Source organism: Quercus lobata, chromosome 5, assembly GCF_001633185.2.
Source record: "Quercus lobata isolate SW786 chromosome 5, ValleyOak3.0 Primary Assembly, whole genome shotgun sequence".
NCBI classification, from domain to species: Eukaryota; Viridiplantae; Streptophyta; class Magnoliopsida; order Fagales; family Fagaceae; genus Quercus; species Quercus lobata.
In genome coordinates this window covers 85673225-85694384 of record NC_044908.1, presented here as the reverse complement: position 1 = coordinate 85694384, position 21160 = coordinate 85673225, and the positions used below count along the sequence as shown (strand labels likewise).

General features: G+C 33.4%; 1 protein-coding gene across 3 annotated transcripts; it reads right to left on the bottom strand.

Moving 5' to 3' along the window:
* Positions 1-472: 472 nt before the first annotated feature.
* LOC115989778 (beta-amyrin synthase) lies at positions 473-10059 on the bottom strand. Of its 3 annotated transcripts, none has more exons than XM_031113643.1 (18): positions 9803-10054; positions 9154-9420; positions 5378-5563; positions 4957-5046; positions 4622-4819; positions 4344-4428; positions 4005-4171; positions 3698-3889; positions 3496-3609; positions 3123-3242; positions 2864-2986; positions 2672-2770; positions 2261-2317; positions 1936-2126; positions 1657-1834; positions 1322-1402; positions 1139-1222; positions 473-862 (listed from the first exon to the last, which is right to left on the bottom strand). In XM_031113643.1, the coding sequence occupies exons 2-18, from the start codon at positions 9352-9354 to the stop codon at positions 740-742; spliced, it is 2289 nt and encodes a 762-aa protein (XP_030969503.1). In that variant the 5' UTR covers positions 9355-9420; positions 9803-10054; the 3' UTR covers positions 473-739. The 3 variants fall into 3 exon arrangements, with proteins under 3 accessions (XP_030969503.1, XP_030969504.1, XP_030969506.1); XM_031113644.1 differs by lacking the exon at positions 9803-10054 and adding an exon at positions 9605-9699; XM_031113646.1 differs by lacking the exon at positions 473-862 and having other exon boundaries at positions 1138-1222; positions 1322-1404; positions 1658-1834; positions 9803-10059.
* Between the last annotated feature and the right edge of the window lie 11101 nt (positions 10060-21160).

Here is a 21160-nt window from a genome sequence, read left to right as displayed (position 1 = left end):
TTTATGAAAACACAGTATGTTACAACACACATTGTGTGTAATAAGCAGTGCCCATACAAATAAATGACTTCACTTTTGGAAACTCCAGTATATATGGTTTACAATAGGCCAGAAACAGAGTACCATGGTTTTCATTTGTTTGGACTTTAACCATCCATCGATTCAAATCTGCTTTTAAAACTGAAGAACAGTACATAACAAACATTCTGAATCAAATTGTTTTAAAGTAAAAAGCAACTACAAGCAGGAGAGAGAAACAGACAACAGAGTGATTGGTAGGAAGGCCAAGGCTCCCTTAATGCAATTTCATGTATTGCAATAGTGTAATAGGTGCCTTTTCTACAACATCAATAGCCAAGACTCATACTAGGCGCTCTCAGAAAATTAAATCAGGGATATTCAAAGTTCAAACCATAGATTGAGTCTATTACCATGGAATAATTGAAAAGAAGTAGTTTCATTGTGCACAGAGTTTAAGAGCAAAAGCTTGGTATAATACATGGAAGAATTTCTCATTTACTTTATTATCCAGTGATACAACATTATGCAAGCCTTGCTTCTACACATGGAAGGAAGAACTTCTCATTTTTATCCAGTGTATTTAAATTTCTATACAAACATAAATAGCCCCTTAGGGAAGGGAGAAAAAAAAGGTTACACAATGGTAAGAGAATTCACTACTGGATTTTATATCCTTGTCATTCATATATTTCTTGAGCAACAAAATTCACTGCTTCACTTAAGCGTTTCTTGATGGCAATGGGACACGCTTGCGGTATTCTGCAAGAGCCCACAATGGATATATATTTCTGTATGCCGCATAGTGTAACATGCAGTTCTTCATGAACACTCCAGTGATTTCCTGCCATAAAAATGAGATAAATTGTTATAAACACTAGCACTATTCAAGCATATATACTTCCATATTGTTTTGTTACTTTGTCTTTCTCTTCCAACCTCTTTGAGGCAAAATTATTGTTTCAATTACCTAGCACCCATATAGATTATTTTTTCGGGGCTAAATGTGTTCATAGTGTAACATGTCAATCTCCTTTCTTCTTCTTTTTTTTATTATCAATTATTATCTTTTTCATTTTTTGATTGTTTGGAGCTATATATGTAAATTAAAGATATGTACCTGTTGAGGAAAATCCCCATCTTCCATTTGAGAATTTATTATCAGCTTTGCGGCACGGTGAAGAGGTGTTGGGTCTCTTTCAGCCTATCACAAATAAGGTTTTAATATCAGAGTTATGAAATAAAAGCATATGAAAAGATAGAATGAGAGGTATAATGCTACTTTTTCAGACTACTAACTGACCTGTCCGGAATGAATAAGACCCATCATTGCCCATGCAGTATGCACCAAATTTGATCGGTTGCCTTCTAGAGGTACATATTCCTATATAATAAAGGACAGAGAACTTTTTATCAAAATTATCTAGTATCTACAAATTCTCATCAGTACAAAACAATAAGAAATCTTTAACTTCTTGATCCACAATAACTTAGCTGACCAAAATTTTACCCTTCATAACTATTTGGGAAACAATGTGGTGTGTGTTGTTAAAGATGGTTGAACTTTTAAAAACACTGATGGAATTAAAGATACTATGAAAATTTATCAAGAAGCACATTCCATGTCGAAGCATTTACCTTTTTTGGGCAAGAAAGATAGCTTTCTCCCCAACCACCATTATCTCTTTGTGTTCTAAGTAGGAAGTCAACACCTTTGCGCATAGCTGGACAATTGTTGTAACTCTTGCCAGCAGCAGCCAGACCTCCAAGTGCAAACCATGAACCATAAGTGAAGCAAACTCCCCAATTTCCATACCTGTCAAAATGCTTTATCATGTAAGTGACCTTCCGTAATACTTCTTATTTATAAACACCAATCATTTCAAACATATCTAATAAACCAGTGGAGGAACAAACCATGAACCATCTGGCATTTGTATGTCTTCAAGGAAGCGTGCCGCATTTTTAATGAAGTTTTCAATCTCTTTTCTCCTATGCCCGGGATATAATTTTTTAAACAAAACTAAAGCCTGGATTGCTGATGCAGTGCATTCAACATACTCATGCTCAATAACAATATCCGCGAAGAATTCAGTTGGATTAAGCATCTGAGGGGGAGAAAAGAAAAATAATATACCATTAATATATGTCAATGAGTGAATTTAAAGGCAATTAGATAGTTTCAAAGTATTTCCAAAAGAATATTTCAAGGTCAATTCAATTTGCTGAGTTAATTACTTACTTCCAACCAATCTGATGCTCCTGCTGGCTCCCATGCGGCTAAACCACCATTTTTACTCTACATTAAGCCATAGAATAAAGCTTATTGATCTGAACAAAGTGAAATACTTAAGAAATAAACAATGTACTAGAGGGAAATAAAGCTTCCACGGTTTGTGCAAAGTGAGTTTCAAAAGCCTTTAGAGTTTTATCATATTGTTCAAATGTAATGGTAGCTACAACTGGATTGGTAAAAGGTTAGGAGAATAAGCTTTAGAAAATAAAACCTATTGCATTTGGAAAAGTAATTTTCATGTAGTTGAACAATTTTAGTTCCGTAGTAAAACCAAGGGCAATCTGGATTTCCTATTCATGCTCACAAGTGCACAATTAGTATTCTTGAAGATACAACATTAGCTAAGTTAATCCTTACCTGTAGAGAAAGTAGGACGTTGACAGAATCATAGAACCTCTCTGGTTCCATTTGCTCACCAACAATCTCTGGTGGCATCATTGAGAAAAGCAAGCAACACTGTGAAATAGATTAAATTTGGTGAGGAACACAGTGATTATGGATGAGGTGAAATACTTGAATTTATTAAATCATGTAAACAAAGTAAATTACCTTCAAACCTTCTGCAGTGCAATCAGAAACTTGCCATCCATGATCTTGATCAGAGAAGGTCCACGATCCTTTGGAAATGTGACGGTACATGCTTTCGAAGTCCCCAGAAGGATTGTCTTTGACCTTTTTAATTTTTCATCGAAATTACAATAATTAGATTGAGTGAATTCAGGATATATATATTAAATAAAAGAAAAAAGGTTAAAAGGTATGCTTAATTATTAAGGTTTAGAGATGGTAAAAGAATTGAGAAGCAAACCTGAGATTTCTTTATGAAGTCATGTCCTCTTGCGAGTGTAGGTCCAATTTCATCAACAAGATTACTAGCAAGTAATGCTTGAATGGCAAAACCAGTATCCCACTCTTGACTACCAAAACTCTGCATACAAAATATCAAAATTAGCAAGCACTTATTTTATTGCAAGGTACCTCAGCACTTGTAAACTTAAAACCAGAAAACCATGGGTTAGGCTTATGCTGAAGTTTAAATGTATATATTGGTGTACATAGCCAACCCTAAAATAGAACAATTTAGGGAATGTCTTCTTACACAGTTCAATATAAAGTGAAATGTAAATCTTCAACAGAGGGAACAAAAATCTACAATTGTTTTGCTAAATATAACTACTAACCTGCATCTTTATTCCATCTTCAGCAACCCATATATAATCTGGGATCCTAGCAAGATGCTTCTTGAAATAATCTCCATTTGGATCTTCAACCCAACAAGCAAGCATACATAGAACCTGTTCAAAGCATATGACATTAGGAAAACTGTTTCATAGCCTAAGTAGATGCTCACCATTGCTTTTCTTGATTCTAAAGTTACATTACCTTTTCCACACATCCAATAGTAATGTATCGACTATTCTCATCTTCATAATGAATGTGCTTCATTGTTACTTGAAGAGCCTTCTCTCTGACCAACTTGTTAAATGGCCAACGAGTGAGAAGAGGCTCAGTGAATATGTATAGACTATCCCAAAGCAAATCTTGTATCAAAGGGTGGGGATAGTAGATATCCTCCTGTAATAATAGTTTTACATAATCATGCATTGGAAGAAATATTTAAAAACATGTCTACCAAAAAAAAAAAAAAAAACAAGTATCAACCACGAGGAGAAAATTAAGGCAAACTCACCTGCGCGCATAGATGACGCACGCTCTTCCAGTTAATTTCATTATAAGGTTCATTGTAGAGCTCCTCCCTCAATTGAAGAATGAGAGGTGTAATTGGGCCAACAAACCTCTTCCCATATAGGTATGACATGGGCATGTACACCATCCGACAGTAGCACCACATTTTGGCTACATTTTAGGGGCAAAGCAATTGGTAAGCTACTAGTAAAATAAGCATTTTTAATGTTGCAAGTTTTATTATGAAATTTCAAAAAAATACGAACCAGTAAAACTTTTTAGTAGCAACTTTAAGTAGAGATGACTAATTCAAATAGAAGCAATAAGTAGATATTGTACAAACCTGGATGCATGGGAAGGAATGAAGGAAGGATCCAAAATTCTGGGGGCATTGGATTGCTTCCAGTCCATTCAAACAGACCAAGTATCTGGAATAAAGGAACATTGCATAATTGAGTTATTTATCATATAATAGTTATCATCCAAAATGTACATATTTGAAACCTAACCTATTTATTTCCGAATTGGTAATACGAGTATGATTAGATTTTAGTTTACAGTACAAATTATTTTTAGTGTGCAAGTCTATTGAGATTTGAATTTTACTGAACATGGTCATACCGAAAGCCATGTCTTTCCCCAAGAAGGTATGTGTGTTATTCCACCATGATCAAGGATCCATTTTCTTGCTCTTGCACAGGCATTGTCCTTGCCACCCTCAGGTCCTTCCCCGAGCATACGCATACAAATGTAACTAAGAGTTGTGCAAAACATCGAGCTATGGCCCTCTATGTGGAATCCCCAGCCACCATCTTCGTTCTAATAATATACAAAATTTACAACATAGTTGTTATAAAGGAAAGTTTGAACTACAAGAAAAAAGGGAAGAAACAAATCTAGCTAAAACTTTGATTCTGTCTTTACTATTAACATTTAAAGCTTCCAAGCATATGTACCTGATGGCAATACAGGTATCGAAGGATTTCTTTTTGATGCTCAGCAGGGAATACAGTATTAAGATGTCCTGTAATGTACATACAAAATACCTGCATTTTTTTGGATTAAATACAAGACAATTAGCAATTGAATCAATCCGAAAACTATACTAAGTCACAAGCATGCATCTTATAATCTAATTGCAGTGTATTGGAAACAATATATAATTCATAGTCAAATCAATCTAAGATGCTCTAGGAGTATACATTGCACGAACCAGAAGATATTGTATCAATAAGCATGATTTGCTATAATTTGTTTATTTTCATGATGATTTAGTTCAGAATAAGAAAAAGTTTCTATTGGTGTATATTTTGTAAACAAGTAAGCCAAAATGTGTGTTTCACAATGATAGTAATAGATGATAATGATAAAACTCACCAAGGGGGGAAGGAAAAACAATGGGCCAGCATTTTCGGCAGGCCAATGGCCATCACTAGCCTGCAAGGTTGAATAGAAATGGACAGCCCTCCTCAATGTAGCTGTCGCATTATCATATGTGATTTCCTCTCCATCCTCAATCTTTACTGGGGGAATTGTTTGTTTAAAGTTTTTCTCTCTCAAAAACTGCAATTATTTTGACAAAGAAAGATGACCTCAGTGTCAACAAATTTATTAAGCATTATAATCAAATATCATCAAATTTTGAAACTTCATAGATTATCATGTATCCACAAGTAGAATTTCATTTCCTATAACAAACAGCAAAAGTAGCTTCATTGCACTAATAATTTAATTTAGTAGACACAAATTTCACCAACTATATGTCACCATTAAATTTGATCCTGCATACACATAATAACTAAGGCATTTGGAAGTGGTGTGTGTTTGTTCCAAAATCAAATTGACCAAAGAGAAAGGAGTATGCTTCTTGAATGCTAGGAATTAGGTCCCCCAATTTGACTAATTCACAAAAGCAGCATCCACATTGGAGCCAAAAATTTAGCACTCCACAAAAATCTACTTTATTTATCTTACCTTTTCACTTTACAAAACACCAAATATCAGTAGATTTATTTTAGTTTTTAACACAATAAAATAATATATTCAATACAATAAAATAATGTATTCACTATAAAGCAATGTGAATACATGAATAAATCAATATATTTAATATAAAGTAGTGTAAACACACAATTTAATAATATATTTCTTTTTTTTTACTTATGAGCTACCATGCACAGCCACTTTTGGCTGTGGTGAAGCCAAATTATTTGGTTTTGGCTCCACCAATTTAACCATAAATTTGTATTTGATGGTGCTAAAAATAGCAATATAGCTTTTTAGCACCACCATTACTAATGCTGCCATGCTATTTTTTTTTTTTTTTTTTTTTTTCGAAGGAAACTAAAGCAGAAGAATAACAAGTACGGTTGTCCACCAGTTAAAAACGTAAGCAATGACATCCTTTTGACCATTCACATGAGCACTAAAAAAATAATTGAGACCATACTAGTTTCTAAAGGAAATGAAGTCAAAAGAATACTAAGTCCAATTGACTAGTTAATTTGAGTATAATATATTATACGGTTCTGCAGTCTGTTGACTATTGCGAAAGCCATCAAAATATTCCCAATGATCGAACGCATATGAAAAGGAAGAAGTGGTGGGTGTATAGGCTAATATTACTAAGGTAAATTATTATTTCTGTCCCTAGTGACAAACCTTCTACGCTATGTATCAATTTTGTATTTAAGGTTCCCAATATGTCAGCTTCTAATCTTTTTGTATTATGTCAAAATAGTCTCTACTGATACGTAATTAATATAAAATAGTAATATGACTAACAGTAAAAAAATAAATAAATAAATAAAAACTATTTTATGCTGCCTAGAATGCCATACGGATAAAACAAACAAACAAAAATGAAAACCAATCCATGAAAGTGGAAATTGGCAAACTTTTTTTTTTTTTGGATAGGGTCAAACTTATTTGTATCCAAAGAAAACCCCAATAGATATGGGTACAAAGACAACATAGTGAACATACCACATAATGGCCGACCATTATGGTATAAGCAATGTGACAAATTTTTATTTATTATTATTGTTCTAAGTTTTCACAATGTGTGAACGAGTTAGCGGGGAATGGGGAATTTACTCATGTGGTTTTGTGACTTTGCCCCACCCCCATCCATGGATTTGGTCAAGTCAAATTTAAAAGATTACTAGGAAAGAAATCAATTCCCCACCATTGGCCAAACTCCATCATAAATTTGTATTCCTTTTTTGACCACCAACCCCGTGGATTCCAACGTGTGACTCATATTTTCTCATGTTTTTAATAAAAACATTCAATATTTAAACCAACCACTCTGGAGTTTATATAGAGTTTATGTTACAAATTTATACTCCCTCATCCTACTTTGTTTGTTCTATTTGAAAAGTCAAACTTTTTAAAGGAATATCATTTATTATTTTGTCTACTTTTTAAAAATGTATAAGTTTTCAAAACTACTTTTAAATAAATTTATCAAAAAATTGAATTATTAATAAAATAGGGGTATAATAAGAATATTAGTAAATTAATGACTTTTATTTTTAAAAACATGATAATATTTTGAGACATCCTAAAATAGAATAGAGAACAAACAAAATGTGACGGAATGAATAATTATCAAAAAGAAAAATTATATAATATAAAATTATCAAGTTGGTTGGTAGTAGTGGTGGTGACTGTGGCTCTACAAAGTGACTTTAAAAAAATCCCCTAAATATTTAGGCATGTCATCTCTGACCAAGTCTACATTCTTTCACCTTTTTTTTTTTTTGTTTTTTTGGGTAAATAACCAAGTCGACATTCATTTCATAGAAAATTGATTTGACGTAACTTCGTCGGAAAGCATAAGTGGTTTCCTTCTGTGTGAACACTGGTCACAGAGAAAGTGAAAGGTTTTCCCCAAAGTAATCATTGTAGCATATGAATAAGTATGAAGGATATAAATCACCAGTGACGTGAGAAAAAGAAATGCTAACCCCAACAACCCATTCACACAGACGGTGTGAATTGAACCAACAGTTTGTTAAATATGAAATAGTTAAACATTTTTACACCTTCCGTGCAAGTTCCAAACACAAAATTAAATGTTCACGCAATATGTGTGTGACTGAAATTTAAAGAGAAGAATGTTTGTTTGATCCAAAGACTTCCAATATTATTATGGTCCCTTATAATAAGTATTTTAAAGACAGACGATAAAAATTAATCAATATTTAATTTTAAGATAGAATGCATATTTTTCAATAAAGAAAAAAATTAAATACAATTTTTAATAACTTATTAACTTACACATATAAATTTATTGTGATTGTGTATGCTTTTTTTAGATGTATTGGCTTTATGTTTTAAAAAATGTATAAAAATATAATTTAATAAAGGATTTAATGTACCTTAAATACTGTCTTAGAACATTCATTAACAAAAGCCTATTATTATTATTATTATTATAAAAAGACTTTGTTAATAAATGCTAAAAAAATCAATTTTTTCTTTCTTTCAAAATGTAAAGTATGCAGTAATCAGCCAAACATTTTGAATTCTTTTTTTTTTTTTTTTGTTATTGTATTTCTATTATTTAAGGTTTTTTATTTAAAAAATTGATCTCTTAAAAGAAACTCCATATACATATAATATATCATACCAAACTATAGCATCTTAAACCACCATTAATAAATAGTCTAATCTCTAATTTGGCTCCAAGTCTAAGAAGCCTGCTTCAGGGTTTTTAGTACAATCAACGCATAATTGATCATAAGGAAATTTCAAAGTATTTGGTTCGTTTAACTTTTAGGTAAATCAAACGTTGACTAATCATAAAGTAAGGTCATGCTATGTGTGTAATATTGTAATCTACAAAGTTAAAGGTAAAACTTGTGTTCAGTGCCTTTTTAGCATTGGACATTACTCATTCCAACACATATCTAATTTAGGATATGTGTTCACATCATAGCGTATTCCGTGCAAAAAGGCATTGAACACGAACCATATTCTAAGACTAATACATGTAACTAATAGCACATATAGCAAAACTAGTAGGGCTTCCAAATCTTCCACCCCATGATAAGTTAACCCAAAAACTACTTTGATTATTTGATGAAATAGTAAGAAATATTTTTGGAATTGATAGGATGGGTAGAGAGAGATGTAGATGTATGGACCTGCATTCGCCAAAGTAGATCGCCACTGGGTTTGACTTGGTAGCGATTCCTGTAGAAATTTTGACGAGCCTCTTCAATCTCAGCTCTCTCTTCTGGAGTACCAGCTTCAGGATCAAACTCCCATATCTGCCTTCCAACAAAGTCATTGGTGCTGTAGATGTAAGGGTCATTGCCACCCTCTGCTACCTTGAGCTTCCACATCCTTTCTAATAACTTCTTTCAATCAAGATTTGATGAAATTGATACCACTTAGATCTCTCCTCTTCACTGTTGCATGCAACTATTGTAGTCAAGTACTAATAAATCATATATATAGTCATACTCATAACTAATAACCAACACAAAACTTTAGCATCAAGTTTTTTTTTAAGTGGATTAGAATTTCCAAAAGTTAGTTTTTTGTGTATATATAGGACCAAGATTATTTGACCATTATTTAAAGGGTTCATACCTGAAAACTCTTTGATATACATGCATGAGAATTATTCAGATGGTTCATACATGAAAAAACTCTTTTATATAACTTCATGACCATTTTTATATGGTTCATACATGAAAAAGTTTTGATACCTTCATGATCCCATTTCACCATAAACATGGTAGAGAAAGAGAGAGAGAGAGAGAGCAAAATATTGGGCTTACTGCTTACCTAGATAGCCAAGAGGGTGTACTTTTGAAAGAAATTTGGAGAAACCTATGTGAGATATGGCAGTCAAACAAGGTAGAGAAGAACAGAGGTTGGACTGGTTGGCCTTAACTTTGAGAGGGAACTTGTTGTGAACCAAAAACTGTACTATCATATTGTTCAAACCCCCTCTTTATATAGACAAGGCCAGCCAAACCCACTATGAATATGATATTTTGTTACTCTCTCTCTCTCTCAAGTCAGGGAAACAAATTTTAAATATTATCTAAGCAATATTTGGGAAATAGCTATATCTTGGTACATACATCCAAACGGTGGGATTTATGCGTTCCAACAAGACTAAGAATCTATTTCCTTGGCAAATTAATAAAATATTAATTCTTTTGATTTAGTTTCTACCCAAAAGAAAAAAATAAACGAAACACCTAACATTGAAATCAATAATTGAAGTTCCAACAAGATCAAGAATCTATTTCCTTGTTAAATAAATAAAATAGTAATTTTTTATAGTTAGTTTCTACCAAAAAGAAAAAATAAATGAAACTTGATAGCATTGAAATCAATAATTAAAGTTCCAACAAGATCAAGGATCCATTTCCTTGGTACATAAATAATCTAGTTATTATTTTTTATTTAGTTTTTACAAAAAAAAAAATAAATAAAAATAAAGGAGGAGAAAAAAGAAACTTGTATTATTGAAACAATTAAGTGAATTGGTTGACCGGACAATTTAACTTCGTTAACCAGTCATGCTTGTGCAATGGAGGAGCACCAAGGTGACTTAGCAAACTATGGCCAAAACAGGAAATTAACATTAATTTTCAAACATTATAATTAGTAGGCTAAGTTTTCAAACTATATTTTTTACTAGCATCTCGAGGTTAAGAGGCTCGATTTTAGACTATAAATCGAGTTTTTGAGGGTCGGCTTTCATGTTTTAATCGGGTCCGAGGTGGTGCTTTTTTTCACGTGGTGTCCACCTGTAAATCGAGTCTCTAAGACTCGATTTACATCCACAGTACAAATATTTTCAAGTTTCAAGTGTCTGGAGAGTGGAGACCCAGATTCAGTTCTTCTCCCACTCTCCTTTCTCAAACTTCCAAGTCCCAAAAAACCCAAGAACAAAATCAAATCAAGCTGACCTAGACCAGCGCAACCTGGCCGCGTGACCCAGGCCAGCGTGACCTGGGTCGACAAGCTCGGACCACGGGCAGCGCTAGGCGAGGTTGTTGCGGACCATGACGAACGTTGCCAGAGAGATTGACCTCCTCGGTGGTCCAAAACGAGGCCTCGGCCTTCTTGTACATCTCCCAGATCTCCGGGTACTAAATCGGGAACATGCAAAACTGGTCCGGGTTTGGAGCTAGCAATGGCTCTTCGGGAATCGAAGGCATATTGGTATTTGAAATTTGAAAGAAATTTGGATTTTGTTTATGTGATTTTGGGGTGCTGAGAATTGTCAGTGTTTGGGTCAGCTGTGGTTTTCTTTGTTTTCTTTTTAGATGTAAATCGAGTCTTAAAAACTCGATTTCCAGGTAGATGCCATGTGGAAAATGTGCCACATCAAACTTAAACAACCCATGAAAATCAAGTCCCAAAAATTCGATTTATAAACCCTAAATCAAATCTATTAAACTTGAGATACTAGTAAAAAATATAGTTTAAAAACTTAAACTACTAATTATAATGTTTGAAATTTAAGGTTAATTTCCATTTTTCTCCGCAAACTGTCTTTATCATCTTTCCATCTCATGTTTGTTGTTACAATTCAGAAATCAATTTTTTTTTAAGAGAATATTATTTCATTTAATTTCTAATGAAAAATTTCTATTATTTTAGAAGTAGCATTATTTAGTCATTTCTCAAGCTCACCAAGAAACGATGATTCACACTTTGATATATGATTTTTTACGTCTCTAACATCAACAAATATAAGTTTTGATAGTGTGTGTGTGTACACATTTGCATACCTGCCCAAATAAAAAGGAGTTGAAGGACCCACTAGAAGCAGGCCTTGCTAGAGAGTTTTCAATGCCTAAAAGTCTATAGTGGTATGAGAGAGAGAGAGAGAGTATTTATGTGTACCTTTTGTTTGATGTAGCGCTCTCTTTACATAGGACTTACATGAGGTCTCTAATGCTGAGGGAATTTTAGTTCAATTGACACCTTTTAATATTTTCAATGAGAGTTCAAATTTTCTACTCATCAACAATAGAAAAGACAAGTAGGCCCCTAACTAAATCCCCATTAGTAGCCTTCCACCAATTTAGAATATCTTCTATTGGGTCAATTTAACTTGGTAGGGATTCCATCAAATTCATTGTTTCCTTGCAAGTCAAATATATATATATATATATATATATATATATATTAAAAGAAAGAAAGAGAGAGTTTCAACCTATGGCGTCTTCTCTTGATGATAGCTTTTTATCATCAGACTAAGACACTAATTGGTTTTTGGTGTAGGCGGGGATTGAACCCCAGATCTCTAATTTAACCATCAGAAACTTTACCAGTTGAACTAACCATCAAATCTCTTACCTGAAATCTCTTATTCAATCTATAGTGTCTGATCATTGCAAGTCAAAGGTGATTAATCTTATCTATATCAATTTTAATTTTTCAAAAATGTTAAAATATATAAAATAAATTACAATTATAGCCCCTAACATTTAAGTTGTGCATCAAATGTTGATTTTTTTGTTTCATCAAATATAGTTGCATCTCATAATAATGTCAACCAACCAAATCAATGCATAATTATGTGGAGAAAAGCCAAATTTATCAGCTTCCAATTTACTTTTCTATGAAAATGGATTATATGTATGCTTTCTCAAAGTTATTATCCTTGAATAGCCCAACAAATTTACAATGAATTTTTTATTTGTATATAATGACACATAAATATGCTGATGTCATTCATCATAGTTCTACTATATCAACTTTAGGAAATTTGAAAGATTTAAGAAATGCGATTGTCACAAAAGTATCAATTTATTTCTAAAAAATATAAATCAATTATAAACTTAGTCAACCAATTTATCAGGTTTTCAAAAGTTTAGTAATTTTGCTAAATATTTTAATGATTACCATTGTATTCTTTTAAAATATTTAATCCTCAAAACCTTTTTAATAATTAATCTGTTACAATAAGCTACGTATTAACTTGTGAGCGCCTTTCTTTAGAGTTTCAAATCTATGTTCAACCTCTTAACAATGGTATTATGGTGAGTTTAGATAGGTTGAATTTCTACACTATCATATTTTAAATTATGTTTTTTGTTAACACGTGTTAAAAAGGTTATGTTAAGGTGTATTTAATAATTGAGTTTTTATACATTATTTCAAAAAAGAAATCAAATTACCCACAAATATTAAGAAAAAACACACAGTCACAATGAATTATAGGTGCAATCCAATAAATTATTGAAAAAAAAACTTTAATTTATAACATTTATGTGACAAAAAAATATTTGAATTGCTAAAATAATACTATATCAAATTTATTAATTTGTAACTAACACAGTATTGATCGACCAACCACATATGTGACTGGTAACATGGCTTGTCCATTCCATGTATACTTGATAAAATGAGAAAAAGAATATGGCTACAAAGGGAAATATGTATAATAATGAGAATATCATGAAAACTATTTAATAACCCAAGCTTAACATCAATAGTATTAATACAATTTACACACGGGTTATCTACTAGTTAGAGTAATGTTAAAGACAGTTTTTTAAAAATTTTCTTATTATGATTGAAACAACGTCATTTTTATCCAAGTCCATCACTGACAGTACCACTTATATATTTTATATATTATCCATTCATCACAACAAACAATCCCAATAATTATAATAACAACAATACAACAGGTATACCGAATTTTAGTACTCAAAGAGCTTCTTTCTTTGGATCAAAGATGTGTTGATCCGTACCTTGACGGAGATTGAAGGAATTAGTGAAGGTTCAATTAAGATAATTAGAAAGCTTATTAGCCCTAAGGCTACAAAAATTTCTTTCACGTCAATATTTTACATGATTTCCCCATCTCCAACCAATGTGAGATTCACATCGTGATTTGTGGAATTGGTTTTTTTTTTTAATTTCAAATATCTTTGTGGATAAAGAAAAAATTATTAGAGTATTTGATTTACGTATAATTTTGAGTACCCATGTAATTAAAAAAACAAAAACAAACAAACAAACGAAAATTGACAATAGGTGTAATTTGTGTACCTTATCCATGAAAATTGATTTTGTGTACCCATATAATTAAGAAAAAAGAAATTGACCGTAGGTGTAATTTGTGTTTAATTTTTTGTAATGAAATTTCTTCTTTTTTTTTTTTTTTTTTTTTTTTTCTTGACACACAAGATTAATTTTGTCTGAAACTTTTTTTTTTTCTCTCCTCCTATGGATGTGGAAGTTTTGACTTTTATTAGTAGTAATTTAAGAGTTTTGCTTCTTTTTTTTCTTTTTTTTTTTTTTTTTTTTTTTTTTTCAGGTTCAATAAAAGGGCATTATATGCCAAGTGCCTTATAAGCCAATGAGTACTTTCTATTATTTTCAATGCTATGGTCCACAGTAAAAAATAACCAATGCCAAGGTAAAAAATATTCATCATGGAGTGAACGTCGGTTTCTGGAGCACTTTTTATGGCATTTGTTCCATGATCGTGGTCCGCAGTAAAAACCAATGAGCACTTTCTATGGCATTTGCTCTGCCGCTCACTCCATGTTGTGGTCCACGGTAAAAAATAACCAATGCCGTGCAAATCCCATAGAATACTAGAAAGTGCTCATTGGTTTTTTTTTTTTTTTTTTTTTTTTTTTTTTTTTTTTTTTTTTTTTTTTTTTTTTTACCATGGATCGGGTACAAACCAATGTCAAATACCACACGATAGAATTTTATTTATTCTATGGCATCTACTCCGACGTTCACTCCATGATAATTATTTTTTATCAACAATCCAAGCCGCCAGTTGAGTTTTAAGTGAATGTGGAATTTGATCTTCAAAATTTTTAATTGATAACAAAATACTTTACTAGTTAAACTAATTAGATTCCAGAAGTCAAACTAATTTTTAACATTTTTAAATTAGTTTTTTTTTTTTTTTGGGATGTACATTTTTTAAGATAGGATTTGTCAAAACTCCTACTGTCCTACATATGGGTTGACCGTTATTTTCGTTAAAATGTTGGACGGTATGTAACTCTCTAAAAGGTAAATAATAAATAAATAAATAAAAAGAGGAGGTTTTGTAATTTATCATAATTAAAATAAAGATCATAATATATTTCACATGCTAAAAAGTAAAAACTCTTATGAGCTATGGGTTCACTTTGTGTCCGTTATGTCTTATTTTTAATAATTTGTTTCTACTTGTTCTTTTTTTTTAATTATTAAAATACTTGTTCTAATTTAAGATTTTTATTTTATTTTTTGAGAGAGAGTTTCAACTTACTCAAATCTCTTACTCAATCATCAGAAATTTCACTAATTGAGCTAAGTGAAACCAACTAATTTTTTTTTTTTTTTTTTTTATTATAAAAGAACCCACTAATTTAAGACGTAAATATGTAGCCTTATAAATTAAGGGTCATGCTAACGTGTGTTCTTAGAATATTGGTTAACAATTCATTTTAGAAAAGTTTTGACACCACTTTTATGGGAAATAAAAAATGCAGTTAAAACATTAATTACTTTTTTTTTTCTTTTTCCTTAAAAATTTTTCTTTAAATAGATTGTTAACCAATATTCTAAGGTCATTCATTAGCATTTCCCTAAAACAAAATAAGCATAATTAACTAATTTTACTTAACACATAAAACCTGGCCCTTTAAAAAATTTTAAATAAAATTATTTTTTCTTTACATAGCAACAACATCAAAGTCTCACACACACACACACACACACACACAAATCCTCAAATGGCTTAGTAGTAGCAGGGCCAGAAGTCATAGCCACAGCACATCACCATAACTTTAAGTACTCACTCCGTACCTGGTCAGATCCAAATGTAATTGACAATAGTCAATGGCATACCTTTTGTCTCTAATCTATAGTGTAAGTAGTGAAATAGAAAGTCAACGGTCAGGATTGGAGTCCTGACAGAAATATTAAGTTGAAATTAGTCATGCATAGCTGCTTTTGGATTCATTTAGCTAACAAGTTTCCAACTTCAGTTCATAACCAGAAGCAGGAGCCTTTATTAGTCAACTTCATTAACGAAACTGGTTTTGTACTGTTAATTTTATTATTATCTTTAACTTTTGCCTTATTGTTTTCTTTTGAACCATAAATGTTGTTTTAGCTTACAAGTTCAATTAAACCTGCAAGCCTCTATTCTCTTTTTCTTTTTTCTTTTGTTTTTTAGAAAAAATAAAAAATAAAAACGCAAAAGAAGATTTTTTTTTTTTTTTTGGCATATATGTGTGAAGTTTTTTTTTTTTTTTTTGGTAATGTATATATATGCGTGAAGTTCATTTCTAAAGACTTAAACCCAAATCCTCCTAAAAATAAAACTACATTAATTAGTACAATAATAATCAGATAAGGCGCGGGTGATATATATCACCTAGAGTAAACTTGCCCAAGTACTCTCTTTACATTTCTCAATTACACTATACATTGTCCAAAGTAGACACTAGGTGTACCTAGAGCAAAAGCTGATTTTTTTTTTTTTTTTTTAATTCTTTTAGAAAAGCAAACGCACAAAAAGTCAAAGTCAAAGCTGATTAGGCGTACTTAGAGCAAGTTCAATAAATAGCACCAATAGGGCACAGTGGTCAATTCAATCTGCTTTCATTGACTTAATCAATCAAAGCTTAAATGGACCGGTGCCCAATTCTTGTTCATAATGTGAAACGTTTTCTTTAATTTCTTCGAAGAATTAGCTAGAACACCATCTTGGAAAGTTCAATGAGATTTTTTTCATTCATCAATGCCTCCCTTTTTCCGAGAGTGATAGTTTCTGTGATTCTACGATCCATAATTGTTTATGTGTACACTAAAAACTATAAGCAAAAGATCAATCATATGCCATAGTAGATATTATTATTTTTTGCAATTATGAGTGGTTTGTGTGAGACAACTAGGGATGGTCATACCCATTAGGTAATGGATATCCAACCCTACCCAATCCAAATGTTCCGGGTAATACCCGATTTTTTTATAGGTAAAGATAATTGGGTAGGGTTTGGATATTACCTGAATTTTGCGGGTAGGTTATGGATATTATCCAAACCCGACCCGTACAAACAAAAAAAAAAAAAAAAAAAAAAAAAAAAAACCTAATTTCTTTCTCTCAAAGCTCTCTGCGGCTCTGCCTCTCTCAAACACACAAAACACAATCAGATCAAACCCATTCAAAAAAAAAAAAAAAACCCTCGATCAACCCAGATCAACAGTCATGAGAGAGAGAATGTAATCAAAGAGAGAGAAGGTCAGTCTTCAAAATCGTGAGAGAGAACAGGATCAGAGCTTTCTGTGATGTACCTGAGCAGCGAGAGAAGGTGATTGGAGTGGGTCATGGTCGATCAAACTCAACTCAGCTTTCTCCATTACGCGAGCTTGCTGTGAAGCCATTGTTGATGGCGGTTACAGTTTTGGCATCTGGTTCTTAAGACACAAAGCCATGGTGTTGAGAGAGAGACACATCTGGTTCTCCGCTCCGTATTTCACAGAAAGCAATTGGTGAAATCACAAGGCTTCCAAAAGAGAGAGAGAGCTGAGAAACGAAGCTATGGAGAAAGGGAGAACATTTGGTTTACTTGGCTAGTCTTACTGAGCAAGCTGAGTGAGATACAATGGTATCTTCATTTTTTTTTTTTTTTTTTCAGCAAAATTTTGATAATATGTATATTCGTGATTTTTTATTTATTTTAAAAATCAAATTTTTTTGCTTTATTGATTGGTAGGTCTGTAGGTGTATGAAATTCTATGCATTTTTTTAAATGGGTTTTGGGTAGAGTATGGATATCCATGGATAATAGATCCGGGTAAGGACCAGGTATGGATATTAATGGGTATTGATATTAGGGTATCCATGGACAAATATTTTGGGTAGGGTATGGGTATACCCGATCCATACCCTACCCATGACCATCCCTAGAGACAACAATGTGCGATTCCAGGCTGCCATCTCTAGTGTGAAAGACAATAATAGAATTTTTAGTTGCTAGTGGCAATGTAATAGTACCTGAAAACAAAGATTTCTTATATGTTTTTTTATTATTCAGTTTATATATTTTGGATTCTACCTTTTTATACTATCCATTTGTCCTAACAAAAAGATCTAAATTGGATAATAACTTTTTTTCTTTTTCTTTTTTTGATAATTTAATAGTTGGGAAAGTGGATATTTGAAAATTGGATGTCCCATTAAAAATACCATAATATACTATATAGTAAAAAAAAAAAAATTGAGTTATAAGACTTTTGACAATAAATAAAATTTAAAAATTCATTGAATTAAGGTCAAGCCTCATTTTACCTGCATATTTTATATGTTAGGGCTTAAAAAAAATGATAGTTAAAAGTCTTAATTAAAATAATTTGTTAATTACAATAGGAAGGAGAAATTTGAATCATAAATGTTTTAATTGGAAACATCAAAAAGAGCCAACCATTTAAATTACAAGGCTCTTGGCATATATATTAGAATTAGTTATTGTAAGGTCTTGTTTTTCAGCCCAAGCCCAATATGTACGAGATCTTGGACCAGTGAGTCCGGTACAATAAATTTGTAGAGAGTGAGTCGAAGAGCTAGGTTTATCATGGTGTTTATCACGGTTAAGCAAGGATGAACTGAGTTTATCAAAGAGGGTTGGTCCTCAGCACAGTCCGAGGAGCTTTTTCTGGTGCCTCTTGAGTGATAGGGGTTTCAGCCCCCCCTTTACTGCCTCCCTTCACTCTCTTTTATAGTAGTTTCCTTCTTCTTGAACCGTGTTCCTAGTGCTAATACTTGTCCCATCAGCCCTTCCCCAAATTGTTAGGAGTGGTTGTAAGGGCAGAAAAGCATGGCTATGTCAGGTACATGGCACTAAATGCAATAATGGTAGTTTTTTCCTTAGATATTTCTATTCTCTCCGTTGTTCTTTTCTGTTTTAGTACTTTTCCTATTCCATGGAGTGACTCAGAGTGCCACCCTCAATGATAGGCTGTTCCCTTTGTCCTCGGCCATACCTAGCCGAGGAGGGATTCTTCCCATGGCCGAGGAGGGGTTCTTCCTTGGACTAGGCCCCTGGGCCAACGTGTATATTGATATGGGCTCCCCAGTCTGTTACCCCCACAATAGCCCTTTGAGATTCTTCTTCTCTTCCCCATGGGAGGAAAGGAGGATCTTGATGTGATGATAGTCCTTTCGCGCCCATTTTGCACTATGTCTGATTGTAAGACATTTTTTTAGTTTATCCAAGTCGCGTTCCTGCCGTTTCGGTACACGAGGCGCGCTTTCATTAAAGTCTTTTTACGAGGTGACACAAATCCAACGACTAAAGACTGCTTTGGAAGTTAAGCGAGATTTATCTTGCTTGTAATTCTTTCTAAGAAATTTGGGTGAATTAATTGTCACCAGGTTTGCCTCCTATATAAGACACATGGGGGGGGGGGGAGGGGTCGCTCTTCTTCATTTACAAATCCTTGAGTTCTGCGGGAGTTTCAAGCTCTTAACTCTTCAGATGTTCCCAAGGTCACCACCAAGGCAGTGATTGAGATTTAGGGAATGAAATGTCCAAGGATAAGGGTGAGGGTGGAGGAACCAAGCCCTCTTCAGAAGCCAAAGGCGTCGCCAAGATTCAGAATGACACAGTTAAGGCAAGGGAAGCAGAGGCCAAAGATATTTCTCCCCTTTGACCAGACAAGAAAGAAGTCTCTCTTCCTTCAGCCAAAATCTGAAGCAGGTGTAGGTTGCATAAGAGTTTTGGTGCGACAAAGTTTGGATTTCATCCGGCACCGTGTGTCACGTGTGTATGGATTGGGATTTCTCATCGCCGGTACCATCCATACTTGCTCGATTGCTGCTAGAGCAAGATTGTGGATCTGACGTCTCTGCTTCTTCTTCTCTCCCATCACCGGTACCATCCATACTTGCTCGATTGCTGCTAGAGCAAGATTGTGGATCTAGCATCTCCGCTTCTTCTTCTTTTCCATCGCCGGCACCATCCATGCTTGCTCGATTGCTACTAGAACAAGGTTGTGGACTTATCGCTCCCATAGACTGCTTTTATAGTTAGCTTTTGAAACAAGCTTGTCTAAACCCTTTTATGTACAATGTACCTCTTCTTTATCTAATAAAAAGATGACTTTATTTCACTTTGTGAACCTTTCCTTTCCTGCAATAATTATTTTATGAATGGGTGTGTCGGTATCTTTTCTTTCGAATAGTATCTAGAATTGAGGCTGTTGATGGTAAAGAGTTGTCACCCTGAATTTATCAAAACTGACGGGCACATGACCGTTAACTTTAAATAAATTAACTATATAGGATTAATCAGGAAAATAATCATGTGCTCTTCATTGTGAATAGCGCAACCGCCAAAGGACGTGTAGTTTAAAGTAAACGGTCTGAGGGGATCATCGAGTACTAAGGTTCTTTTCAACATTTACGATGACGTTTATAGCGTTAACTTCCCTTAAGCGTCTGCTCTGAGGACCGAGGCGTGATTGAATTTAGCTTAAACACTTAGAAAGTTGCCAGTACGTGTTAGTCTCCACAAAGCAGGAGGTCCGAGAACCACACAAGACCTTGGTTCTGTCTAGCACTTAGGTTCTTCTTAAAGTAGCTAGTTTCTCCATAGGTTTGAGTCCGAGGACCATGCAAGACCTTAGTTCTGTCTAGTACTTAGGTTCTTCTTGAAGTAGCTAGTTTCCCCATAGGTTTGAGTTTGAGGACCATGTAAGACTTTGGTTCTGTCTAGCACTTAGGTTCTTCTTGAAGTAGCTAGTTTCCCCACAGGTTTGAGTCTGAGGACCATACAAGACCTTGGTTATGTTTAGCACTTAGGTTCTTCTTGAAGTAGCTAGTTTTCCCAAAGGTTTGAGTCCGAGGACCATGCAAGACCTTGATTCTGTCTAGTACTTAGGTTCTTCAGAAAAGTATGGCTATGTCAGGTATAAGGCACTGAATGCAATAATGACAACTTTTCCCTTAGATATTTCTATTCTCTTCGTTGTCATTTTCTGTTTTAGTACTTTTCCTGTTTCATAGAGTGACCTGGAGTGCCACCCTCAGTGATAGGCCGTTTCCTTTGTCCTCAGCCATACCTGGCCGAGGAGGGGTTCTTCCTATGGCCGAGGAGGGGTTCTTCCTATGGCCGAGGAGGGGTTCTTCATTGAATTGGACCCCTGGCC

What these genes read in the sequence shown, in the direction of transcription:
- LOC115989778 (XM_031113643.1), bottom strand. Translation starts at nt 9,354, where the DNA reads ATGTGGAAGCTCAAGGTAGCAGAGGGTGGCAATGACCCTTACATCTAC. An exon ending in ATCTACTTTGGCGAATGCAG is followed by an intron (nt 5,564 to 9,153) that starts GTCCATACATCT and finishes AAATAATTGCAG; the next exon opens with TTTTTGAGAGAGAAAAACTT. An exon ending in TGTTTTTCCTTCCCCCCTTG is followed by an intron (nt 5,047 to 5,377) that starts GTGAGTTTTATC and finishes AAAAAAATGCAG; the next exon opens with GTATTTTGTATGTACATTAC.